Source organism: Microcaecilia unicolor, chromosome 1 (genome assembly GCF_901765095.1).
Source record: "Microcaecilia unicolor chromosome 1, aMicUni1.1, whole genome shotgun sequence".
NCBI lineage: Eukaryota > Metazoa > Chordata > Amphibia > Gymnophiona > Siphonopidae > Microcaecilia > Microcaecilia unicolor.
The window spans coordinates 489783588-489807872 of record NC_044031.1 but is presented as its reverse complement, the minus strand read 5'-3'; the positions used below and the strand labels follow the sequence as shown (position 1 = coordinate 489807872).

Here is a 24285-nt window from a genome sequence, read left to right as displayed (position 1 = left end):
ACCTTTATACTGACTGGTGAGGTCATTGGAAAGAGATCAGTTTTCTTTTCTCTTCCTCCATACACCCACTTGTTCAGAATGGTGTGGCTGACTAAAGGAAAAAAAAATTATCAAGGTGAGACATAATTTCACCTGTCTGTATCTGCCCCTTAACATTTCCCTTATCAGCTTTTTGGACAGAATGCTGTCACCACCTACTAGACAGTTGACTTTTGTGGTTTCTGAGGAACTGTAACCTGCTTGTTTGTATGACTATCCCATCTTAGGTTCTGTGTCCTTTATATCCCCTCCCCCTTGCCTTTTATTATTTTTTTTTAATGTCATCACTCTCTACCTGCCTCTGCTCTCAAGGTAGTGAAGGGTAGGTTCTTTGCAATACTGTCAGCAGCCTGTAACATGTGGACCTAGGTGACAAGATGTTCACAACAGTCTTACTAGTTTAGAAAGGCTAAGTGTAAGGTAAATTCTCCGAGGACAAGCAGGCTGCTTGTTCTCACGACTGGGGTTGACGTCCACGGCAGCCCCCACCAACCGGAACAAAACTTCGCGGGTGGTCCCGCACGCAGGGCACACCCACTGCGCATGCGCGGCCGTCTTCCCGCCCGTGCGCGACCGTTCCAGCTCAGTTTTTTCTATTCCGCGCTGGAGAGAGCCGTGTTACCGTCTCTCTCTCTGTCAGCCCCGGAAACCGGATCGCGGCCTAGCCGCAAGTTTTTTCCTTTTACGAACACGTTCGCGTATTTTTTCTTCTAAAAAAAAAAGTTGTCCCCTTGTCGTCTTTTAGCCGCGGGGGCGCCTCGTTGCGGCCTTGTGGCCGCGCGGTTGTTTTCTTTTCTTGGGTGTGCTTTTCACTGCCACCATCGACGACTTTGACTTCGCCGACGCGATTTTTCCGTCGATGTCCTCAAAGGTCCCGAGCGGATTCAAGAAGTGTGGTTGGTGCGGCCGGCAGATTGCGCAAACCGATACCCATGCTTGGTGCCTCCAGTGCCTTGGCACGGAGCATAATACCAAGACGTGCACCTTGTGTCTCGGCTTGTGGAAGCGGACACAGGTGGCGAGGCAAGTTCTTCGGGACCGTCTTTTTGGAACTTGCGCCGGCCCCTCGGTGTCGACGGCCGGATCTTTGGTACCGGTACCGATGTCGACGAAATCGGCACCGACCCCAGGAGTACAGGTACTGTTGGCCCGCCGGCCGCGCGGGCAATCGGCCCCAGCTACTCCCTCTACCCAGGGCCATCGGGACGGAACCCTGTCAGACCCGATCCCTCAAGGCCGGGGGGGTTCTACCTCCTCTTCATCTCTACCACCGAGCGCCGATGACGGGCAACAAAAGAAAACCAAAAAGCACCGTCATCGGTCGCCCATGGCGCACGAGACTACCAGCTCCGGCGCCTCCAGAGATGATTCGATGCCGAGGAAGTGGCAGTGCCGAGAGGAGCGTTCCCCCTCGGTTGAAGAGGTGTCGCGTCAGTCCATGGGTGCTTCGTTTCAGTTCATGGGTGCTTCGGTACCGTCTCCTGGACCCGAGCAGCTTCCGACACCCACACCGGCCCCCCCTGCCTTTCCCGACAGCAGGCCTTGACGAGTGCCTCCGAGCCATCCTTCCAGGGATTCTGGAAGGGCTGATGCGCCAGGCTTTGCTGGCACCGGGAGGTGCTTGCACCCCCGGCGCCGTTGATGGAGGCGCCGGTGTGCTCAAGCCCGATGCCGAGGCCTCCGACACCGACGCTTCTTGCGGCACCGGTGTCGATCGCCACGCAGGTGGAATCCCCGTCGACGTCGATGGAGGGAGCTTCATCCCCGCCGGCGCGGGAGTCCACCGCTCGACGCCATCATCGAGGACATGGTTCCTCGCAGTCGAGATGGGCCCGGTTCAGGTCTGAGCTGCAAGAGCTCATGTCCGACACCGAGGAAGAGGCCTCGTGGGGGGAGGAGGAGGACCCCAGATATTTCTCCTCAGAGGAGTCTGAGGGCCTTCCCTCCGACCCCACTCCTTCACTGGAGAGGAAGCTCTCGCCCCCTGAGAGTCTCTCCTTTGCCTCCTTCGTAAGGGACTTGTCTATTTGCATTCCCTTCCCCGTGGTTTCTGTGGATGAGCCGAGGGCTGAGATGCTTGAGGTCCTCGACTACCCATCACCACCTAGAGAGTCTTCCACGGTGCCGTTGCACAATGTCCTCAAAGAGACACTGCTTCGGAACTGGCTGAAGCCCTTATCTAATCCCACCATCCCCAAGAAAGCGGAGTCCTAATACAGGATCCACTCTGACCCAGAGTTGATGCGGCCCCAATTGCCTCATGACTCGACGGTCGTGGACTCTGCTCTCAAGAGAGCACGGAGTTCGAGGGATACCGCCTCGGCGCCCCCGGGGCGGGAGTCTCGCACTCTGGACTCGTTTAGGAGGAAGGCCTACCAATTTTCCATGCTCGTGACCTGTATCCAGTCATACCAGCTCTACACGAGCATTCACATGCGGAACAATGTGAAGCAACTGGCGGACCTGGTCGACAAACTTCCTCCGGAGCAGTCCAGGCCCTTTCAGGAGGTGGTCAGGCAGCTGAAGGCATGCAGAAAGTTCCTGTCCAGGGGTATCTGACACCTGTGATGTGGCATCTCGAGCTACGGCCCAAGGTATAGTGATGCGCAGACTCTCCTGGCTGCGTGCCTCTGACCTGGACAACTGCACCCAGCAATGACTGGCGGGATGTCCCTTGCCGGGGGGATAACATCTTTGGCGAGAAGGTCGAGCAGTTGGTGGACCAACTACACCAGCGGGAAACCGCTCTCGACAAGCTCTCCCACCGGGCGCCTTCAGCATCCACCTCAGCAGGTGGACGTTTTTCCCGGGCCAGGCAGGCTGCACCCTATGCCTACATACAAGCGTAGGTACACCCAGCCAGCCCGAAGGCCTCCTCAGGCACAGGGACAGTCCCAGAGCGCTCATTCCCGTCAACAGCGTGCGCCTAAGCAGCCCCCTGCGCCTCCACAGCAAAAGCCGGGGACAGGCTTTTGACTGGATCCATGCGAACATAGCCGCCATCAAAGTGTCCGTACCGGACGACCTGCCGGTCGGGGGGAGGTTGAAAGTTTTTCACCAAAGGTGGCCTCTGATAACCTCCGACCAGTGGGTTCTCCAAATAGTGCGGTGCGGATACACCCTGAATTTGGCCTCCACTCCACCAAATTGCCCACCGGGAGCCCAATCCTTCAGCTCCCATCACAGGCAGGTACTTGCAGAGGAACTCTCCGCCCTTCTCAGCGCCAATGCGGTCGAGCCCGTGTCACCCGGGCAGGAAGGGCAGGGATTCTATTCCAGGTACTTCCTTGTGGAAAAGAAAACAGGGGGGATGCGCCCCATCCTAGACCTGAGAGGCCTGAACAAATACCTGGTCAAAGAGAAGTTCAGGATGCTTTCCTTGGGCACCCTTCTACCAATGATTCAGAAAGACGATTGGCTATGTTCCCTGAATTTAAAGGACGCTTACACTCACATCCCGATACTGCTAGCTCACAGACAATATCTCCGATTCCGTCTGGGGACACGGCACTTTCAGTATTGTGTGCTGCCCTTTGGGCTCGCCTCTGCACCACGGGTATTCACGAAGTGCCTCGTGGTGGCGGTGGCGTATCTACGCAAGCTGGGAGTGCATGGGTTCCCGTATCTCGACGATTGGCTGGTCAAGAGTACCTCAGAGGCAGGAGCTCTTCGGTCCATGCAGTGTACTATCCACCTTCTGGAGCTGCTGGGGTTTGTGATAAATTACCCGAAGTCCCATCTCCAGCCAGTCCAATCTCTGGAATTCATAGGAGCACTGCTGAATTCTCAGACGGCTCAGGCCTTCCTTCCCGAAGCAAGGGCGCAGAACCTTCTATCCCTTGCCTCGCAGACCGGAGCGTCTCAGCAGATCACAGCTCGGCAGATGTTGAGACTCCTGGGTGATATGGCCTCCACGGTTCATGTGACTCCCATGATCGCCTTCACATGAGACCTGCTCAATGGACCCTAGCTTCCCAGTGGTGCCAAGCTACCGGGAATCTAGAGGATGTCATCCGTCTGTCCATCAGTTGCTGCAATTCGCTGCACTGGTGGACCATTCGGACCAATTTGACCCTGGGACGTCCATTCCAAATTCCGCAGCCCACGAAAGTGCTCACGACGGATGCCTCTCGCCTGGGGTGGGGAGCTCATGTCGATGGACTCCACACCCAGGGTCTGTGGTCCCTCCAGGAACAGGATCTTCAGATCAACCTCCTGGAGCTCTGAGCGGTCTGGAACGCACTGAAGGCCTTCAGAGATCGGCTGTCCTACCAAATCATCCAAATTCGGACAGACAATCAGGTTGCAATGTATTACATCAGCAAGCAGGGGGGCACTGGATCTCGCCCCCTGTGTCAGGAAGCCGTCGGGATGTGGCGTTGGGCTTGCCAGTTCGGCATGCTTCTCCAAGCCACATACCTGGCAGGCGTAAACAACAGTCTGGCCGACAGACTGAGCAGAGTCATGCAACCGCACGAGTGGTCGCTCCATTCCAGAGTGGTACGCAAGATCTTCCGAGAGTGGGGCACTCCCTCGGTGGACCTTTTCGCCTCTCAGACCAACCACAAGCTGCCTCTGTTCTGTTCCAGACTACAGGCACACGGCAGACTGGCATCGGATGCCTTTCTCCTCCATTGGGGGACCGGCCTCCTGTATGCTTATCCTCCCATACCTTTGGTGGGGAAGACCTTACTGAAGCTCAAGCAAGACCACGGCACCATGATTCTGATAGCGCCTTTTTGGCCCCGTCAGATCTGGTTCCCTCTACTTCTGGAGTTGTCCTCCGAAGAACCGTGGAGATTGGAGTGTTTTCCGACTCTCATTTCGCAGAATGATGGAGCGCTTCTGCACCCCAACCTTCAGTCTCTGGCTCTCACGGCCTGGATGTTGAGGGCGTAGACTTTGCTTCGTTGGGTCTGTCTGAGAGTGTCTCCCGCGTCTTGCTTGCCTCTAGAAAGGATTCCACTAAAAAGAGTTACTTTTTTAAGTGGAGGAGGTTTGTCGTTTGGTGTGAGAGCAAGGCCCTAGAACCTCGCTCTTGTCCTGCACAGAACCTGCTTGAATACCTTCTGCACTTATCAGAGTCTGGCCTCAAGACCAACTCAGTAAGGAATCACCTTAGTGCGATTAGTGCTTACCATTATCGTGTAGAGGGTAAAGCCATCTCTGGAGAGCCTTTAGTCGTTCGATTCATGAGAGGCTTGCTTTTGTCAAGGCCCCCTGTCAAGCCTCCTGCGGTGTCATGGGATCTCAAAGTCGTCCTCACCCAGCTGATGAAACCTCCTTTTGAGCCACTGAATTCCTGCCATCTGAAGTACTTGACCTGGAAGGTCATTTTCTTGGTGGCAGTTACTTCAGCTCGTAGAGTCAGTGAGCTGCAAGCCCTGGTAGCTCATGCTCCTTATACCAAATTTCATCATAACAGAGTAGTACTCCGCACTCACCCTAAGTTCCTGCCAAAGGTGGTGTCGGAGTTCCATCTTAACCAGTCAATTGTCTTGCCAACATTCTTTCCCAGACCACATACCCGCCCTGCTGAACGTCAGTTGCACACATTGGACTGCAAGCGAGCGTTGGCCTTCTATCTGGAGCGGACACAGCCCTTCAGACAGTCCGCCCAATTGTTTATTTCTTTTGACCCCAATAGGAAAGGGGTCGCTGTCGGGAAACGCACCATCTCCAATTGGCTAGCAGATTGCATTTCCTTCACTTACGCCCAGGCTGGGCTGGCTCTTGAGGGTCATGTCACGGCTCATAGTGTTAGAGCCATGGCAGTGTTAGTGGCCCACTTGAAGTCAGCCACTATTGAAGAGATTTGCAAGGCTGCGACATGGTCATCTGTCCACACATTCACATCACATTACTGCCTCCAGCAGGATACCCGACGCGAAAGTCAGTTTGGGCAGTCGGTGCTGCAGAATCTGTTTGGGGTTTGAATCCAACTCCACCCTCCAGGGCCCGATTTTGTTCTGTTCAGGCTGCACTCTCAATTAGTTGTTCTTCGTAGGTCAATTTCTGTTATGCCCTCGCCGTTGCGAGGTTCAATTGACCTGGGTTCTTGTTTTGAGTGAGCCTGAGAGCTAGGGATACCCCAGTCGTGAGAACAAGCAGCCTGCTTGTCCTCGGAGAAAGCAAATGATACATACCTGTAGCAGGTGTTCTCCGAGGACAGCAGGCCTATTGTTCTCACCTACCCTCCCTCCTCCCCTTTGGAGTTGCGTTTTACTCATTCCTTTGCTTGTCATTCAACTGAGCGGGAACGGTCACGCACGGGCGGGAAGACGGCTGCGCATGCGCGGTGGGCGTGCCCTGCGTGCGGGACCGCCCGCGAAGTTTTGTTCCGGTTGGTGGGGGCTGCCTTGGACGTCAACCCCAGTCGTGAGAACAATCAGCCTGCTGTCCTCGGAGAACACCTGCTACAGGTATGTATCATTCGCTGTCTGAGATTATTAGAGTTTTGTTGTATGGCATGGGTGGTTGGAGGGGTGTTGGGTATTAGATTAAGTAAAGGAACTTGTAGGCTGTTCTACACAGTATGGTAAAGAACCAAAAGAGGAAGTTATATAAAAAAACAAATCTTGATAAAAAGTGGTATTTGGCTAGTAGTCAAAATCAATTTATTCTTAGCAGGGTAGATTAAATAACAGGACAGATGGGATAATAGTGTAGTGTAGTGTTTTTTTTTTTTTTAATGTAATGTTTTTTTAATTTTAGGAGACTAATCATGTGGATAGATTCAAGATGATGACTGGAGAGTGTCCCTTTACATTTCATTTCTTCAAGAAACAATCCAGTTCCTTAAGGATAAAGAAAAACTTGGAACAAGGTATGTCCTTCTTTTTGCTGGATGGTTTTCTAGGAGCAATTTTAAGAATTTCTTTAAATGGAAGAAGAAAATAGGCCATAAAATTTCACATTATTTTGATGGTATGGTTTATATGATAGTGTTTTGTTTCTAGCTGTTGAGTCACATAATTGAATGCCCCAAGATTGCAAGGAAACAAAGTAATAAGAGCTGTAAAAGTTATAAAACAGGCTATAACTTGATTAAAGCTTTTGGAAATATACTGCTACTGAGCAGTTTGAGGGGGGGGGGGGGGGGGGGTATGGTTATGCCAGTGCACCAGGACTTGTAGTTTCTCTTTCCTCCCCACTCACCACCCCCGCAGCAAAATCAGTCAGATTGTTCCTCTTCTCCCCCCTCCCCCCCCGGACCAGTCTTCCTCCTATTGGTAAAGATGGGGGTGGGGTAGGTTTTTAGTCATTTTGTTTTATATTGGGGGAGTGATTTTCCAGACAGAGGGATTCTGATTAATTGGGATTGCTAAAGGTGTGAAGAAAATCTGCACAGGGGTCAGGAGTGGAGTGACTAAAAAAAGATTAGTGGTTTATGAGGAGGTTACTCCAAGAGTATTCCACTTGAAGGTGGGTTTCAGTGGGGTTACTAACAGTTCATAGGTCAGGGATCTTAATACATTTTCAGTAGGGCACCCAACTTAAATCTAGCTGACTATATTATGGATTGTCACCTGAAAATTTTCCTAAATTTAATCATGGCACCACAAGGTTTATAACTGAGGATATTCAGCCAATGTTTTAAAGACTGAGGGCCGCTTTTAAAAAGGTATGCTAGCATTTTTAGCATGCTAAAAATAAGTGTGCGCTAAATGTTAGAGACACCCATATATTCCTATGGGCGTCTCTAGTGTTTAGCGCATGCTAATCGTACCTTTGTAAAAGACCCCCTAAGAGAATTTGTGACAAATATGATGCACTCTACATTCAGATGCACGTTATTTGAGCATGAACAGTCACCATTTCCAGGAGTGGGGATAAAGTGAAACATGGACTAAATAAAATTTAATAACACATTTTAAAGAAATATGAATAAGGAAAGCCAAAAGGAAAGAGAGTGAGGCCTAGAAACACTGGACCATTAAGACAATAGAAAAAGAGAAGACAGTCTGTTCTGATGTAGCTTATATCTGCAGTAGAATTAACTCTGATTTCAGTTTTACTCTTACTGTAACTAACTTCAGAGACTTCTAGTTACAGAACTTAATTATGCAAAGATCAAAATAGCTTGAGTTGTTTGCTTATTAAACCACAGTTAATGCTCAGAGTGTGCCTTACTTGTGATAGCAAGGTAAAACATTAAATATAGTATACAAAATGTTTATTTGTTGCAAATAGTATATTTGTGTGCCAAATGCAAAGTTTTGTTCAAATAGTTAATGAGCTGCTGTAATGGCAAGTTATGTTGCTACTACTTATTTCTATAGTGCTACACTGTACTCAGATACATAAGAGACAGTTCTGCTTACAATCTATTCAAAATGAACAGAACAAATAAGGTTAGGGGATGCTCATTAACAATTAGCATGTAAAAATTCTACATATAAAATTTGTTTCACAGGCTAGTTGTCCTAAAAACGTGATTACACATGGCAAAAAACGTGATATTTTTTTTTCTACCAGACTTATTGCATAGGAGAAAAATTCCTCTTTGAAGAAGGAACCTGTGGAGTTTTGAAAGACAAAGTGCAAGAAAATGGTTGCAATTCTTATGCTTGTTCAATAGAAGGTAAAACAAATCAAGAAGAATAAAATGATTTACACTTTTATCATCTAAATTGCAGTTCGATAACAAGAAGCAAAATGAACCACAGATCATAACTTAGTGTGTGTGGACCAAATATTCTGAATTATCCCTTCACTTCCTTTACAATTCCTGTTTTAAAGGATTGGGTAATATCCTTTCAATACATGCTACATAAATTTAGTGTAACCATTGTCAACACACATGCTCTCAAAAATTCTTGAGATAATCTGAACATTCAAATTGTGATTTAAGAAAATATGGCTCATAATTGCCTTCAGTATAAGTTCCTGAGGCTTTACAGTTAGTTTTTAAAGGAGTGGATTAAAATCTCTGCCTTTTTATAACCAGTGCCAGTGTTTGAAGGTTTAACTAGGGCAATTTCCCTGGGCTCTTATGCTACAGTGAGACTCAAGCTTAGCCAGAGTTAAAGAAAGTATAGTGTGACAGCAGGCTTTGGGGCTTTCTCTCAGTTTTCTGCTCTAGATCCCAACAAGTCTAACACTGGCTGTGTCTATAGAACAGTTAATTTTCTCTAGTCATTGTGCTGCTTTTTGAGATGATTCACTGTACAAGGTGTGGTCTGTCAGAAACTGAGACTTCAAATTTAATTTATTAAAGCAAGCCAAGAGAACTGATTTTTATTTATATTATTTTTTATTTGATATTGATAGTATATTTTTCTTACAAAATTCAAAATGCTTACGTTTATTTCTCTCCTAGGGTTCATTTATCTCTGACGCCTGGATGAACAGTTGAAAAACAAAATTGTTTGTTTAATGGTGATAACTGAACAAACTTCTGCTAATGTATTACTAAATTAAGTGAGTAACTCCTGACAATAATAATGGGAGGAGCTGTGAGTGCTGGGGAAGACAATGATGATTTAATTGACAACTTGAAAGAAGCTCAGTATATCCGTACTGAGAGAGTGGAACAAGCCTTCAGAGCTATTGATCGAGGAGATTATTATCTGGAAGGATACAGGGATAATGCATATAAAGACTTAGCTTGGAAACATGGAAACATACATTTATCAGCTCCTTGCATCTATTCTGAAGTTATGGAGGCATTGAAACTTCAGCCAGGATTGTCCTTTCTTAATCTTGGCAGTGGAACCGGATACTTGAGTACAATGGTGGGCTTAATTTTAGGTAATGCAATTTTTCAGCTTATTTTTATTAACTGGTATTCTTCAGTATGATTAAAACATGGCTTGATGAATGTATGTCTTGTAGACATGTTTATAATCTATCATTTATTAAGTTATATAGAAACAGAAAATTTGACAGCAGATAAAGACCATATAGCCTGTTCATCCACACAACCTACTCAGCTATTTAGTCCCTTCCTCTCCTTATAAATCTGTTTTTCTAATCCTTTATTGAATTTAATTACTATCCTCGACTCCACCTTGAAATGGGAGGCTGTTCCACCACCCTCTCTGTAGAGAAATATTTCTTAAACTATTCCCGAGTCTATTCTCTTTTGCCATTATCCCTTGACCCCTCATTCTAGAGCCTCCTCTTTCCATTGAAAGAGACCTGCCCCCTGTACATTTATACTTTGTAGCTTTTTTTAATGCCTCTTATTCTCTCACCTTGCTTCTAGAATGCATTTAGATGTTTGTCTATCCCCTTTTGCTTTATGGCAAGACTATTGACCATTTTATTAGTTGCTCTTTAGACCACTTCCATTCATTTTCTATTTTTTAGCATGTGAGGTGTTCAGAATTACACACAGTACTCCAAATGAGGTTTTACCACAGAAGCAATATCATCCCCTTATACCTACTGATCATTCTTCTCTGTATACCCAATAATTTTTCTGTTTGATGCCATCGCCATATCTATCTGTTCAACTACATTAGGATCACATATGATCATTCTCATATCCCACTATTGTTTTGTGCACAGAAGAACGTAACTCTCATTCTGTAGCTCTGCTTTGAGTTTTTATAACCTAAATGCATGATCTTTTTTCTTACCATGGATTTTTTGAGGAAAAACAGCATCATATGCTCTCCCATATGGATGACATCATCCAATTGAGCTGAGAGAGCAGTGAAATGCAGGCTATGAATTTTTTGAGGAAAAGTAGCATCATAAGTTCTCCCATATGGATAATATCATCCAATTGAGCTGAGAGTCAGAGCAGTGAAATGTAAGCTATTAAAACTTTCTAAGTGCCCTACTTAAGTGTTTTTTGGTATGTTTCACTTCACAGTCATCACATGGAGCCCCTTCAGTTATTTTTCTTTTCCCTGTGGACTCCAGTGATTGTTTTCTTTTGTGATGCTTTCTCATAACTTGAAAAGGAAAAAACTTTTTTTTTTCTTATATTAATCTCATAGATCAGCCCAGCACTTGTGGGTTATGCTCATCAACCAGCAGATGGAGACAGAGAAAGAAAGTAGTTCTTTGTGATTTGCCCCCCCAAGTGTATGGGGCAGCCATAGAATCCACCGTGTACTCTGAGCAGGTGGTGATGGTACACAGTGAAGCTCCTTAACAAATTATCTTTGTCAGCCCCTGACCCATCATATTTGCTTCTTTTCTTGGGTTATGTTTCTTCTAATTGGACAGGAAGAACAGTGCAGTTTCTGTAGAAATACTTGGTGGTGCCAAGTCCCTTTTCTTTCTCCCTTCTACCCCTGAAGGGGCTCTTGGGCTTGAGATACCACCCAGTCTGCTAAGTGAGGGCTGCCTTCTAGAACAGTTTTCGCTGAATTCAGTTGAGTCTGGGAAGATTCCTGAATCTAGATGGCAATACTTAGTGGTACTGAGTCTTTTCCCTCCTCCCCCTTGAGGTACTGCAGACTAAGACCTTCATGCTACAAACAGCAAGTATATTGCCTGTTTCTTCTGGCTCTTCTCAACTATGATTAATTTCTACAGCAGTGTTAGTTTCTGCAATGCTATGACCTTAAATTCATCTAATTTAATGTTGGCAATATTTCTAGCATGCTATAGTTGCTATATCTGTGAATCTTGCTGTTTTACTTATGTTAGTTTCTCCAACTATTTAAAATATCCATTTTTGAGACCCTTATTTCTGTGTTATTGTGTGGTTGGCTCTTTCAGTGAGGTAGCATTGTTCTTTTCTTTGCCTTTCCCACCAATTTCTAAATGTCAGTCACCCATTTTGTTCCTTCTTTATTTGGGCTATTTATAATTGTTCCTTCTATTGCAGAACCTGTGGGATAGTTGTGTCCATTAACTAACAGATGGAGATAGAGAACTGAAAATGGAGCTAAGACTTATCTCTTGGCATCCAGTCAGTCTCCTCAGTATTTATCTTCAGCAGGTGGGGATGGACACACTTTTTAGCCTCTGGTTCTGAGTGATTTGCTCCTGGTCCAGTTGGTGAACTGGTACTTAGTTGAACTTTACGGGAGGCTTGAGTCTGCAGAGACATGTCTGAAGGTCATGACTGCAGATCCCTGTCTCTAGTGCCCCGTGAATTTACTACTTCCCTCCCTTCATCTATCCCTTTTTTTTTCCTGTGAAGCTATCCTTTTCCAGGAAAGCAGTCCTAAAAGGCATGTCTCCTCCAGAGAGTATAACTTTTCCTAGTTTTTGTCCGTGAGATGGATCAGGCTATACTGTTCAAATTGGAAACTGAGGAGGTTTCATTTAGAGTTCTTTGATGTCATAGATTATGACTTTCCTCCTAGAGAGGGAATCGCTGTTCTCCTTCATACAGTTATGAAGGATGCTCTTTTCAAAAACTGGGAAGCTCTACTAACAGTTCAAGTTGCTCCAGAGAAAATTGAGGGTACAAAAATGCACTGGGTTTGAAAAAACAGTTCTCCAAGGACAAGCAGGCTTATAATTCTCAAAAGTGGGTGATGCCGGTCCGGAATTTACAAAAGTCTAGCGAGAGCTTTGTGGGGCACAAGAGACACTCCACCGTGCGTGCTCGAGTGCCTTCCCGCCTGCAGCGAGAATGCAGTCTCCTTGTTCTTTTTCTATCACAGTAAGGAGAGTGCATATTTTTTTACCGTCTCCTCACATCGCTCGTTCCTAGAGAGCTTTTTTGTGTCTTTCAGCTATTTGTTGTTTGTTTTTTCATCCTTTATTGTGTTCTGTTGTGGAACTTCCGTCCTTTTATTTTCGTTAAGTATTGGTGATTTTTTGCCTGGTTTTAAGTTCCTTTTATTTTTCCATCATCATCAGGCCACTTTTAGGCCTTGACTTCAGCTGGGAACCTTCCCTTTCTTTTTTGCCTTGCCTTGCCCCTTTTTCAGGCACCATTGCTTCATTTAATTTAGCTGAGGAAGCTTTTCCTTACATGTCTGCGAAGGTTCTCAGTGTCTTCAAGTGCAGTACCCGGTGCAGTCAGACAGTCTCTGGGAAAGACACTCATTCTTGGTGTCTACATTTTCTTGGGGCTGACCATAGCCCCACTAACTGTGTTCTCTGTCTTACATGAAGAAGAGGACCCAGGTTTCCAGAGAGGCTCAATGACAGAGGATTTTTGGAACCAAGTCCGGTTCCTCAAAGTCAACATCAAGTAAGGAGACTTGAACGAGCATGGAAAAAAATGAAAGATGAATATACACTTAACGCATGGAAACAAATGCAAAGAGAATACAAATATACAATAAGACAAACCAAAAGGTCATACTACAAATCCAAAATAGGACCAGAGTATAAAGACACACATAAACTTTACCAACTCGTGAACAAACTACTTGACACGTCACCGGTTACCACAGCCAACACAGACACCCCATCAGCAGACAGCCTGGCCAAATACTTCAATGAGAAAACTATAAAATTACGATCCACGTTACCACTTAATACCACTGACCATGAAAAATTCATTAACTGTCTGGATCCAATCACCGATGAATACCCAGCAGACCGAATCTGGACAAACTTCGATCTACTGACCGACAAAACCGTCACCCAAGCAATCACAGGTTCACTAAATCCCACTGCAAACTGGACATATGTCCCAACAACCTAATAAAATCCGCCCCTCAATGCTTCATAACAGTCCTCACATCATACCTAAACTACATGTTACAACATGGACTCTTCCCTAAGGGTAAAGGAAATATATTATCTCACCCCAGTACCCAAAGATCTAAAGAAAAAAGCGAATGACATAACCAACTACCGCCCGGTAGCATCCATCCCTCTGGCAGTAAAACTAATGGAAAGTATGGTAACCAAGCAACTTACCGACTACTTAAACAAATTTTCAATACTACATGAATCACAATCAGGATTTCGATCCAACCACAGCACTGAAACAGTACTAATCACTCTCCTAACCAAATTCAAACAAATAATTGCAACTGGCAACTTTGTACTTCTCCTACAATTTGACATGTCCAGCGCGTTCGACATGGTTAGCCATAAAATACTATTGAACATTCTTGAATACTTCGGGATTGGAGGAAACGTACTAAGATGGATCAATGGCTTCCTAACCGCAAGAACATACCAAGTGATATCTAACTCGAATACATCACCATGGAAACCTGAATGTGGAATAACCCAGGGATCGCCGCTTTCACCAACCGTTTTCAACCTGATGATGACACCACTAGCCAAATCGCTAGCCAACCAAGGCCTCAATCCTTACATCTATGCAGACGATGTCACGATCTACATCCCGTTCTAACAGAAATCACAATTGAAATCAAACACAGCCTCCATATAATGAACTCATGGGCGGATGCATTCCAACTAAAGCTCAACGCAGAAAAAACACAATGTCTCATCCTCTCATCACAATATAACATGAACAAACCCACCACTATAAACACCCCAGACTACACCCTCCCTGTCTCAGACAGCCTGAAAATTCTCGGAGTTACAATTAACCGAAACCTCAGACTAGAAAACCATGCAAAAAATACAACAAAGAAAATGTTTCATTCAATGTGAAATATTCCCAAGGGAAATATTCGGCAGCCTGGTACAATCAATGGTGTTAAGCTACCTAGACTACTGTAATGCCATCTATGCCGGATGCAATGAACAAATCATTAAGAAACTCCGAACTGCCCAAAACACAGCAGCCAGACTCCTATTTGGACAAGCGAAATATGAAAGCGCCAAACCCCTAAGAAAAAAACTACACTGGCTCCCTCTAAAAGAACGAATCACGTTCAAAATCTGTACCCTGGTCCATAAAATCATTCATGGCGAGGCCCCGGTATATATGTCATAGACTTACCACCCAGGAACTCAAAAAGGTCAGCACGCACATTCTTGAATCTCCACTATCCCAGTTGCAAAGGACTTAGGTATAAATCAACATATGCATCCAGCTTCTCCTACATTAGCACGCAGCTATGGAATTCACTACCAAATGTCATAAAAACAATGCACAACCTAACAATCTTCCGAAAACTACTAAAAGCCAACCTGTTCAAAAAGACATACCACAATGATCCATCTTAAATACCAGACAATGAAACTCTTCCAGAACCAGACAAAATTGAACACTCTATACCTGACTGCTTCAGTCACTCTGTCATCATTGAACGTTAATGCACTGCCACCTTATTTCTCATGCCGGAAGTGAACTGATTAACTTACTCTATAATTATCTAACTTACTCTATAATTTATTCTATCATTTATGAACTTTAATGTAATACCACTTTGTATTTCTCATTCCGGAAATGGCAATCGCCATTATGGCATAATGTAAGCCACATTAAGCCTGCAAAAAGGTGGGAAAATGTGGGATACAAATGCAAAAAATAAAATAAATAAACATTGGCATCAAGGTTGGCATCAATGTCGAGCATCGCATTGGGAGCATCGGTAAGCATCGCTGCTGCTAGACCCTTGGAGCTGGGAGCAGTGACGCATCGAGTGGGTCCTCCACCTGTTGCGAGGCCTCCTGCTGTGCAGGGCCTCCTGGACCGTTCATCATCAGACCTCACCTCAAGCCGGCACTCCCTCAATGTCGGTGGAGGAAGCTTTGCCGGAGTCAAGGCTAGAGCCGACTTCTCAATGCCACTCTTGAGTACCGTGGTTCCTGCATGTTGAGGCAGATTTGGTCTCGACAATCCCATCGGGAGGTATTTTCTGACAAAGAGGAGCGCTTATGGAGTTCAGAGGCGGATCCAAAGTACTTTTCCTCAGAGGAGTCCTGTAGAATTCTTCTGAACCCTCCCCTCTTCATGAAAGGAGAAAGTCTCCTCCATAGAGCCTTTCATTTCCATCTTTTGTTAAGAAAATGGCTGATGCCATTCCATTTCCTTTGGAAGTGGAGGATGAGCCCAGGGCCAAGATGCTCGAGGTCCTAGACTACACATCTCCTCCTAAAGGAGGCTGTGAGTACCCCTTTCCACGAGGTATTCCAGGAAGTCCTCGTCAGGAACTGGGAATCCCCTCTGTCAGTCCCTGTAATGCCCAAGAAGATTGATACCCAGTATTGGATCCACAGTATGCCTGGTTTTGATAGGCCTCAGTTGCCTCACAATTCCATGGTGGTGGAGTCCGCTCTCAAAAGAGCCAGGAGTTCCAGAGACTATGACTCGCACCCCCAGGCAGAGAAGCTAGAACCCTGGATTCTTTTGGGAGGAAGATGTAACAGGCTTTGATGCTCATTTCCCGAATACAATTGTACCAGCTTTTCACGAACATCCATGTGCGAAACTTGGTGTGCAAGTTGTTGGGCCTGGCTGAGATGCTCTCTCCGAAGCAGGCCGAGTCAGTTCTCCAGTTGGATAAGCAACTGGAATCCTATGATGAACCATTTTGATTGAATGCATTTTTATTTATTTGCTTTCATTGATGCCAGAAGGCAGCTCTGCCTGGTGCTGCCATGCCGAGGATTTCTGCACTGCTCATATGCTAGCTGTTTTCATGGTGTTTTTTTTTTCCTTATTTTAAGTCTCTAATTGTATTGGATCCCTATATTTGAAAACATGAACATTTTCTGTTTAGATGTTTTGTTTGATAAATCGATGGATTTCCAATCGTTAGAATTAATTTTATGTAATTTTGAAACAAGTGTTTATATCCAATTACTAAAAAGTAACTAGGTGTGTTAACTGCGTTAGTCCACTCTTAAAGGTAATCAATAGAAATCAAACAAAATTAAAACATGGAAAAGAAAATAAGATGATACCTTTTTTTATTGGACATAATACATTTCTTGATTAGCTTTCGAAGGTTGTCCTTCTTCATCAGATCAGAAATAAGCAAATGTGTTAGCTGACAGTGTATATAACAGTCCCTCATAGATGGTCTAGTAGGGTGGGTAGGAGATGTGCATGGGGACTTCAAAGCATTCCATAGTCTAGCAGGATGTTTGTGGGGAGGGGAGGGGAGGGGAGGGTGATAAGCAGTGAAATACAACTTATGGTTTATAGTGGGCTAGAAAACCCAGATCCTTGTTAAGTCCTGTCCGTTGGGTGTCAAAATATTCAATCATTCTGATTTCAAAGGTTTTACGTTCCTGTATTGTTTTAAAGTTACCTTTCAGTATTCTCACTGTGAAATCACTGGTACGGTGACCTGGTTCTGTAAGGGTTGGGGCCCTACTGGCAGTATTGTTCATGTGATGTCTATGTAAATTGAATCTTGTCTTAAGCATCTGGCCTGTTTCTCCAATATAACAACCTTCGTTGCATTTTTTACACTGAATGATATATACCACATTGGAAGATGAGCATGTGAAAGATTCCTTTATGTTGAATATCTTTCCTTTGTGCATGACTGTGGGGTCCTGTGAAATGTTTTGGCATAGTTTGCAGCTAGATATATTACAAGGACGTGTGCCTTTCTGTTCCCTTTCAGTCTGTGTTGGCAGTTTACTTCTGATAAGCTTGTGTTTTAAGTTGGGTGGCTGTCGGAAGGCCAGTACTGGTGGGGATAGGAATATTTCCTTCAGTAATTCATCCTCCTGGAGCAAAGGTTGTAGATCTCTTATGATTTTCCTCAGTTTTTCCAGGTCTGGATTGTATGTCACTACCAGGGGGATCCTGTCTGGGTTTTTTTTCTCTTTGTACTGTAGCAGATTTTCCCTGGGTGTTTTGAGGGAGGAGGCAATATTTTTGGAGATTATTTTGGGGTTGTAGCCTTTCTGTTTGAAGGATGCAGTCAGGCTTTTAAGGCGTCTGTCTCTGTCCCTGGGTCAGAGCAGATACGGTGGTATCTTATGGCTTGGCTGTAAATGATGGATCTTTTTGTATGTGCAGGATGGAAGCTTCAATACATAACATCCTACAATCAGATTTAAAATTGACTACTCCCCAGAAAAAGTCAATTTTTTGGACACCATGGTCTCAATCAGTGACGGCTGTATACAAACATCTGTATACAAGAAACCCACAGACAGATGCAGCTACCTCCACAACTCCAGCTTCCATCCTGCACATACAAAAAGATCCATCATTTACAGACAAGCCACAAGATACCACCGTATCTACTCTGACCCAGGGGACAGAGACAGACACCTTAAAAGCCTGACTGCATCCTTCAAACAGAAAGGCTACAACCCCAAAATAATCTCCAAAAATATTTCTTCCTCCCTCAAAACACCCAGGGAAAATCTGTTCTCCGAGGACAAGCAGGCTGCTTGTTCTCACTGATGGGTGACGTCCACGGCAGCCCCTTCCAACCGGAAACTTCATTAGCAAAGGCCTTTGCTAGTCCTCGCGCGCCGATGCGCACCGCGCATGCGCGGCCATCTTCCCGCCCGAACCGGCTCGTGTTCGTCAGTCTTCTTTTGTCCGCGCTCAGGACGGTCGTGTTTTACCGCCGTTTCGTGCCCCTCAAGTTGACCTCGCGCGTCTTCGCGATTTTCGCTTAAAAAAAAAAAAAAAAAAAGGGGGCCTTTCGGTCTTTTCCCCTTTTCCCGTGTTTCCAGCTTTTTCCCCGCGTAAGTTTCTTTCGCTTTCGGGACCGGCCTATTTGGCCTCGATTCAGATTTTTCTCCCTTCTTTTTGGTGCCCTTCGTCATAATCGCGAATTTTGATTTCGCCGGCGTGATTTTTCCGCCCATGTCATCGAAGTCTTCCAGCGGCTTCCAGAAGTGCACCCAGTGCGCCCGGGTAATCTCGCTCACTGATAGGCACGCTTCGTGTCTTCAGTGTCTGGGGGCTGGGCACCGCCCGCAGGCCTGTAGTCTTTGTGCTCTTTTAAAAAAGAGGACTCAGGTAGCGAGAGATTGGCCCAGTGGAACGCGTTGTTCTCGGGCTTTTCGACGACAACAGCACGGGCATCGAGTGCATCGACGTCGACAGCATCGAAGTCTTCAACTTCGGCATCAACTGCATCGAGGCCTCTACCTCCGGCATCGTCGGTACGGAGGTATCAAAAGGCTGCGTCGACGTTGGTGGTACCGGGACCTCCGCTGTTGCTGATGTTGTCGGACAGTGGTGCTTCGTCTGGAGTGCAGGTGAGGGCTGTCCATTCCCCTGCTGGTGGCAGTGAGCCTTCGGGTGGGTCTCCCCCTGCCCTGAGGGCTCCTGCGGTACAGCCCCCCCCCCCCCCCCGAGATTGACCTTCTTCGGCCTCGGCCCCGAGGAAGCGACGGTTGGATTCTACGTCCTCCTCGTCGGTACCGGGAAGCTCCGGTGACATGCTTCGCTTGAAGAAGTCTAAGAAGCATCGTCACTGGTCTCCTTTCTGTCTCGGTACCGAGAGCTCTGGGTCGCCGAGGCAGTCGGCACCCAGTAGGCATCGGCACTGGGAGGACCGCTCACCCTCTGTTCAGGAGGTGTCGATGCGCTCCCCCTTGGACAGCCCGGAACCGCCTCCACGCCCGGAACAGACTTTGACATCGACGCCTGCATCGGCTTCTCAGTCTTTCTTCACAGCCGCTCTGCAGGAGAGTCTCCGGGCCATTCTTCCAGAGATTCTGGGAGAGCTGTTTCGCTCTTCCCCTCCGGTACCGGGGGTGCTTGCGCCACCGGTACCGTCGAGTGAGGCGCCGGCTGGCTCCTTGCCCGAGGTGAGGCTACGGCCGCCTCCCAGGCAGACTCCCCAACGACGTCGGCGGAGGGAGCTTCGCCGATGCTGGCGAGGGAGTCCACCTCTCGACGCTCCTACCGTGGCCGTGTTTCCACGGAGTCGAGTCGGGCACGGCTTCAGACGCAGGTTCGTGAACTTGTGTCTGATACCGATGGTGAGGCCTCGTGGGAGGAGGATGAGGACATCAGATATTTCTCTGACGAAGAGTCTGATGGTCTTCCTTTTGATCCCACTCCCTCCCCTGAAAGGCAGCTTTCTACTTCCGAGAGTCTGTCTTTCGCGGCCTTTGTCCAGGAGATATCTACGGCCATCCCCTTCCCGGTGGTTGTGGAGGATGAGCCCAGGGCTGAAATGTTTGAGCTCTTGGAGTATCCTTCTCCACCTAAGGAAGCGTCCACAGTACCCATGCATCATGTCCTAAAAAAGACATTGCTGGCAAACTGGACCAAGCCACTAACTAATCCCCACATTCCCAAGAAGATCGAATCCTAGTACCGGATCCTTGGGGACCCAGAGCTGATGCGCACTCAGTTGCCTCACGACTCTGGTGTGGTGGATCTTGCCCTAAAGAAGGCTAAGAGTTCTAGAGAGCATGCTTCGGCGCCCCCGGGCAAGGACTCCAGAACCTTAGACTCCTTTGGGAGGAAGGCCTATCATTCCTCTATGCTCGTGGCCAAGATTCAGTCCTACCAGCTCTACACGAGCATCCATATGCGGAAAAATGTGCGGCAGTTGGCGGGCTTGGTGGACAAGCTCCCTCCTGAGCAAGCCAAGCCATTTCAGGAGGTGGTCAGGCAGCTGAAGGTGTGCAGAAAATTCCTGGCCAGAGGGGTATATGATATCGTTGATGTTGCGTCCAGGGCTGCTGCTCAAGGTGTGGTGATGCGCAGACTCTCATGGCTGCGTGCCTCTGACCTGGAGAATAGGATCCAGCAGCGGATTGCGGACTCCCCTTGCCGAGCAGACAACATTTTTGGAGAAAAAGTCGAACGGGTGGTAGAACAGCTCCACCAGCGGGATAACGCTTTTGACAAATTCTCCCGCCGGCAGCCTTCAGCATCTACCTCCTCAGGTAGACGTTTTTATGGGGGAAGGAGGGCTGTTCCCTACTCTTCTGGTAAGCGTAGGTACAATCCTCCCTCTCGCCAGCCTGCGGCCCAGGCTAAGCCCCAGCGCGCTCGCTCTCGTCAGCAGCGTGCGCCTCAGCAAGGCCCCACGGCTCCCCAGGAAAAGCAGGGGGCGAGCTTTTGACTGGCTCCAGCAGAGCATAGCCGACATCAACGTGTCCGTGCCGGGCGATCTGCCGGTCGGGGGGAGGTTGAAAGTTTTTCACCAAAGGTGGCCTCTTGTAACCTCCGACCGTTGGGTTCTTCAAATAGACCGGCAAGGATACACCCTCAATTTGGCCTCGAAGCCTCCAAATTGCCCTCCGGGAGCTCAGTCCTACATCTTCCAGCACAAGCAGGCACTTGCAGAGGAACTCTCCGCCCTTCTCAGCGCCAATGCGGTCAAGCTCGTGCCATCCGGGCAAGAAGGGCTGGGATTCTATTCCAGGTACTTCCTTGTGGAAAAGAAAACAGGGGGGATGCGTCCCATCCTAGACCTAAGGGCCCTGAACAAATATCTGGTCAAGGAAAAGTTCAGGATGCTTTCCCTGGGCACCCTTCTTCCCATGATTCAGGAAAACGATTGGCTATGCTCTCTGGACTTGAAGGACGCCTACACGCACATCCTGATATTGCCAGCTCACAGGCAGTATCTGCGATTTCAGCTGGGCACACGTCACTTCCAGTACTGTGTGCTACCCTTTGGGCTCGCCTCTGCGCCCAGGGTGTTCACGAAGTGTCTGGCTGTAGTAGCAGCAGCGCTTCGCAGGCTGGGAGTGCATGTGTTCCCTTATCTCGACGATTGGCTGGTGAAGAACACATCCGAGGCAGGAGCTCTACAGTCCATGCAGATGACTATTCGACTCCTGGAGCTACTGGGGTTTGTGATAAATTATCCAAAGTCCCATCTTCTCCCAGTACAGAGACTCTAATTCATAGGAGCTCTGCTGGATTCTCGGATGGCTCGTGCCTATCTTCCGGAGACAAGGGCCAACAATCTGTTGTCCCTCGTCTCCCGGGTACAAGCGTCCCAGCAGATCACAGCTCGGCAGATGTTGAGATTGCTTGGCCACATGGCCTCCACAGTTCATGTGACTCCCATGGCTCATCTTCACATGCGCTCTGCTCAATGGACCCTAGCTTCCCAGTGGTTTCAAGCTGCTGGGGATCTAGAAGACGTGATCCACCTGTCCACGAGTTTTCTCAAATCCCTGTATCGGTGGACGATTTGGTCCAATTTGATTCTGGGACGCCCTTTCCAAATTCCTCAGCCACAAAAAGTGCTGACTACGGATGCGTCTCTCCTGGGGTGGGGAGCTCATGTCGATGGGCTTCACACCCAGGGAAGCTGGTCCCTCCAGGAAAGCGATCTGCAGATCAATCTCCTGGAGTTACGAGTGGTCTGGAACGCTCTGAAGGCTTTCAGAGATCGGCTGTCCCACCAAATTATCCAAATTCAGACAGACAACCAGGTTGCCATGTATTACATCAACAAGCAGGGGGGCACTGGATCTCGCCCCCTGTGTCAGGAGGCCGTCAGCACGTGGCTGTGGGCTCGCCGTTACGGCATGTTGCTCCAAGCCACATATCTGGCAGGCGTAAACAACAGTCTGGCCAACAGGTTGAGCAGGATTATGCAACCTCACGAGTGGTTGCTCAACTCCAGAGTAGTGCGCCAGATCTTCCAGGTGTGGGGCACCCCCTTGGTAGATCTCTTTGCATCTCGAGCCAACCACAAGGTCCCTCAGTTCTATTCCAGACTTCAGACCCACGGCAGACTGGCATCGGATGCCTTCCTCCTGGATTGGGGGGACGGCCTGCTGTATGCTTATCCTCCCATACCTCTGGTGGGGAAGACTTTGTTGAAACTCAAGCAAGACCGAGGCACCATGATCCTGATTGCTCCTTTTTGGCCGCGTCAGATCTGGTTCCCTCTCCTTCTGGAGTTGTCCTCCGAAGAACCGCAGAGATTGGAGTGTTTTCCGACCCTCATCACACAGAACGAAGGGGCGCTTTTGCATCCCAGCCTCCAGTCTCTGGCTCTCACGGCCTGGATGTTGAGAGCGTAGACTTTGCCTCTTTGGGTCTGTCGGAGGGTGTCTCCCGTGTCTTGCTTGCTTCCAGAAAAGATTCCACTAAGAGGAGTTACTTCTTCTTATGGAGGAGGTTTGCCGTCTGGTGTGACAGCAAGACCTTAGATCCTCGCTCCTGTCCTACACAGACCCTGCTTGAATACCTTCTGCACTTGTCTGAGTCTGGTCTCAAGACCAACTCTGTAAGGGTTCACCTTAGCGCAATCAGTGCATACCATTACTGTGTGGAAGGTAAGCCGATCTCAGGACAGCCTTTAGTTGTTCGCTTCATGAGAGGTTTGCTTTTGTCAAAGCCCCCCGTCAAACCTCCTACAGTGTCATGGGATCTCAATGTCGTTCTGACCCAGCTGATGAAACCTCCTTTTGAGCCACTGAATTCCTGCCATCTGAAGTACTTGACCTGGAAGGTCATTTTCTTGGTGGCAGTAACTTCAGCTCGTAGAGTCAGTGAGCTTCAAGCCCTAGTAGCTCATGCTCCTTATACCAAATTTCATCATAATAGAGTAGTCCTCCACACTCACCCTAAGTTCTTGCCAAAGGTGGTGTTGGAGTTCCATCTGAACCAGTCAATTGTCTTGCCAACATTCTTTCCCCGTCCTCATTCCTGCCCTGCTGAACGTCAGCTGCACACATTGGACTGCAAAAGAGCATTGGCCTTCTATCTGGAGCGGACACAGCCCAACAGACAGTCCGCCCAAATGTTTGTTTCTTTTGATCCCAACAGGAGGGGAGTGGCTGTGGGGAAACGCACCATATCCAATTGGCTAGCAGATTGCATTTCCTTCACTTACGCCCAGGCTGGGCTGCCTCTTGAGGGTCATGTCACGGCTCACAATGTTAGAGCCATGGCAGCGTCAGTGGCCCACTTGAAGTCAGCCACTATTGAAGAGATCTGCAAAGCTGCGACGTGGTCATCTGTCCACACATTCACATCTCATTACTGCCTGCAGCAGGATACCCGACGCAACAGTCGGTTCGGGCAGTCAGTGCTTCAGAATCTGTTCGGGGTTTAGAATCCAACTCCCCCTCCCCCCCACTCCTAGGCCCATGTTTATTCTGTTCCAGGCTACACTCTCAGTTAGTTGGATAAATTGTTAGGTCAATCTCAGTTATGTCCTCGCCGTTGCGAGGCCCAATTGACCATGTTGTTTTGAGTGAGCCTGGGGGCTAGCGATACCCCATCAGTGAGAACAAGCAGCCTGCTTGTCCTTGGAGAAAGCGAATGCTACATACCTGTAGAAGGTATTCTCCGAGGACAGCAAGCTGATTGTTCTCACATACCCGCCCGCCTCCCCTTTGGAGTTGTGTCTTCCCTTGTCTTTGTCTTGTGTAAGGATTAAGAGGCTGTCCTACCCTGGTTAAGCCCCTAGAGGGCGCTGTTCCCCTAAAAATGTCCAGGGAGAAGGGCTAGGTGAGTCAAAAGGGAGCCAAAAAGGGGAGGTATAGCTGGAGCTCGCTAGGACCGGGGAGAGTCCTGGAGGTGGAAACAGGTGC

General features: G+C 47.7%; 1 protein-coding gene across 7 annotated transcripts in view; it reads left to right on the top strand.

Annotated features, from left to right (window-relative positions):
• Positions 1-24285, top strand: part of PCMTD1 (protein-L-isoaspartate (D-aspartate) O-methyltransferase domain containing 1) — a 217769-nt gene that overhangs the window by 62791 nt on the left and 130693 nt on the right. For all 7 annotated transcript variants that reach the window (XM_030214347.1, XM_030214297.1, XM_030214304.1 and 4 more), the window contains 3 exons: positions 6754-6865; positions 8518-8623; positions 9362-9792. In XM_030214347.1, the coding sequence (XP_030070207.1) occupies positions 9486-9792 (307 nt within the window). In that variant the 5' untranslated portion in view covers positions 6754-6865; positions 8518-8623; positions 9362-9485. The remainder of the gene's footprint in view (positions 1-6753; positions 6866-8517; positions 8624-9361; positions 9793-24285) is intronic.